The sequence below is a fragment of the Setaria italica genome, chromosome II (genome assembly GCF_000263155.2).
Source record: "Setaria italica strain Yugu1 chromosome II, Setaria_italica_v2.0, whole genome shotgun sequence".
NCBI lineage: Eukaryota > Viridiplantae > Streptophyta > Magnoliopsida > Poales > Poaceae > Setaria > Setaria italica.
Window position 1 is genome coordinate 38,044,483 of NC_028451.1, and position 3,018 is coordinate 38,047,500.

The following is a 3,018-nucleotide window of genomic DNA, read 5'->3' on the forward strand; positions in this document are numbered from 1 at the left end:
CCGTGTCGGCCTCCTCGCTGAGTCGCTGCCACATCCTTCCTCGTCCAAACTCCTGTGTGTGTGGCTTCTCCGCTGCGCTGCCGCCTCCTAGTCCACATCTCTCCCTCCGGCGCCGCCGTCGCCCGCCGCGGGCCGTACGTAGCGCTGGGAGGGGATCGCCGGGCAGCGGCGCGGGGCGGGGGAGGAGGAGCCGCGGTTTCGTCGCTCGGATGGCGGCGGGGCGATGACGCGGGCGGCGGGAGCGGTGCGGCGCTGGGATGCGGACGATCTGCGATGTGTGCGAGAGCGCGCCGGCGGTGCTCTTCTGCGCGGCCGACGAGGCAGCGCTCTGCCGGCCCTGCGACGAGAAGGTGATCTCCGCTCCCCGCTCCCCCCCTTATTTTGTGGGAGCTCTTCGTCCCTCTCGCAGATCGGGCGAGAGCGCTGCTCCGTTGGAGTGGCACACCGCGCGATGGTTGCTCTAATTGGTCGACTGGGCACTGAGATCTTGGGGATTTATTGCCTGATTGCGTGCTCGCGTGGTGGATGTCTCTGAGTGACTGAGTGTCCAGCTTAGACGCTTAGTTGCTCAATTTTGTCCCAGTTTACCCGATTCTGGCCATCCTGTCTGTTTCGGTCCATTTCGGTAGCAGACGTGAAAGTCATTGGCCATGTCATGAGGTGGGTACTAGTCCAAATAGACAAGTTTCCGACCGAGAGAAAAAAAAACCCAAACATTCTAGCAGTACTCTGGTGTCCATTGATAGTGATGAACTTCTCGGAGTTGTTTGGGTGGTTATTTCAGAAATTCAGAAAGGTGTGTACCTATAGGGCACGGGGTTGATCGGATTCCCCTGAGTTGGCTTAAATCCCCCACTTAAAATCGAGTCCTATCCTATTCTTGGGATCACGAAGCATGTTTACATGTTTTGCCTATGAAACAAGTCATTCTCCGCATAATAGATTCGTAAGGTCTTCTCATAGTGGTTGCGTAGGGGATCTGTACACAAAATTTCAGGTTCTGTTACTAGGTGGATTGTTGACATCCACAGCATGCATGGATATTTGTGGTGATGAGTTTGCCATGTGTTTGGTGGTAATAGCACTTGACCTTAATGGCTACATTTTCGTTTTGACTTGGTGGTCTCACCTGATGCCACACCCAGTATTCCAACCGGGATTGTGACCATGTGTTGTGTGTCTCGGTTGTTAAGCAGTTCATAATTCTTTTTTTTTGAAACAAATCAGGCAGTAGAGCTGCCGATTATATTAAAAGAAGAATAAGTCCAGAATGGACAGAACAACAAACAACATCAGCTGGTTGGATTGGGACATCAACATAAGCCGCACAACACAAAGCACCACTCAACTCAATAAGCGTCACTGGCCGGTTGGATTGGGACGTCAACACGTGCCGCGCAAAGTCTTCGCTCCGCCGAGCTTCTCAACTTCACCACAACTAACCTCATCACTACTGCATCATCGTCAGGCCTCCACTCCACTGAACACCACCACCGTGACACCACTAGCTTTTTTTTCTTTTTTTTTCTTTTTGGGAAGAAAAGAAAGATGAAAAACGCCTAGCTGACGATCGCAGCAAGGGATGTCGAACCACTGCTGGGTCTGCCTGACGATGCCTTGAAGAAGGTCATGACACCAATGGTGCCATCAACGCCAGCCCAAAAAGGATTGGGTTTTCACCCGCAGCATCCAGCAGGTAGGCTGAAGAGATGCAAGAGGACGCCTCCAACGAGGAAGCGGCATCCACAGACGTCGCCGTCCAGGCTTTCGCCTCCACCGAGGCTGCTGTGTTTGGTATGCTACACCAGTGCTTATCCTACTGACTGCTGATATGTGCATGTCAATAGAATACTATGCCTATTTTTTCAGGAAATATTTTCAAAAGCATTCTTTGTGAGGCGAGATTAGATGAGTAAATGGGCAGTGCCATAGCAAGAGAAGGTATTGCAACATCCCACTGTTCTTCATAATCAGTTGTGGTACGTGCCCATCCAACCAGAAGAATGGTTTTGGATAGAGGAAGGTCAACTGTAGTCCTTTGGATTGGAGGCAAAAGAACTAACTTACCTGCCAATCCTACCAGGGGTGAAGCTACACTGACTGTCCCTGGTTCACTGTGCACACGCACAAGGGTGAAGAAAAAAATGCTTGTAGTTGACTCAATTTGACCATGTACTACTTCAGTACTGAGTACTTCTAAAATTGTATACATTTCTTTATAGGAGTATACGAGTACAATGGACAGTGTGCACCACGGTCATTTCTGATCTAGATTTGCCCAACATAATTGAGTTTTTTTATCTGAAAAAGCCATATGGGATTGCCATTTGAAATCCAATCTATTGGGACAGTGGATGATTGGAATTATATTTTAATTTTTTTCCATACTCCAAAGTCCAAACATATGTACTTAGGCAAAACTATGAGTTTGATATGCTTGGGATGATGGCTGTTGTAACTTGTAAGTATACTATCAAGAATAGAAATTCCATTCTGGAAACACAGATCCTTCTGCTATTTGTTGGCAACAAAAGTTCTCAGATTGCCTGGCTTCATTGGCTTGTTGCATGTTAGATTGTTAATGCATGCTATTTTAGAATGGTTTGCTTATTCTGCCAAGCAATGTGTATTGGACAACAAACCTCAGGAATGATCAGGAAACCCTAATTTGGTTGACTTAGTGTCTGATATTGTTGCTATGTTGTGAAATGATGTCAGCGTCCCCCCCCCCATTTGGAAACCCATAGGATCCCCTTCAAACAATCAACTATGGACCTAGATCACTGGTTGGGCACCTTTAGGTCTTGGCCGAATGAAACCCCTGGTTGGAGGGAATGGTACCAACGGATAGCCGCGCCCAAGAGGGTTCAATGGGACTAGCTCAAAATCGGCCAATGCATCAATCTATCCCTGTCCCAAATGGAGCGGAATTAACCTTTAGTGATGGCAGCTTCTTACTTTTGGTCTGATGCTCTTAATGCATTCTTGTTTGGACACAGACCCATGACCCCCCCACTG

The 3,018-nt window shown here is 48.5% G+C and overlaps 1 protein-coding gene across 3 annotated transcripts in view; it reads left to right on the plus strand.

Annotated features, from left to right (window-relative positions):
* The window catches only part of LOC101760220 (B-box zinc finger protein 19), a 6,100-nt gene continuing 3,082 nt past the window's right edge, over nt 1-3,018 (plus strand). The window contains exons 1-2 of one of the 3 annotated variants that reach the window (XM_004957378.4): nt 1-350; nt 1,577-1,794. In XM_004957378.4, the coding sequence (XP_004957435.1) occupies nt 224-350; nt 1,577-1,794 (345 nt within the window). In that variant the 5' untranslated portion in view covers nt 1-223. Of the gene's footprint in view, nt 351-1,576; nt 1,795-1,869; nt 1,942-3,018 lie in introns of those variants that run through there. The other 2 variants (XM_004957381.4, XM_004957379.4) reach the window with 2 other exon arrangements.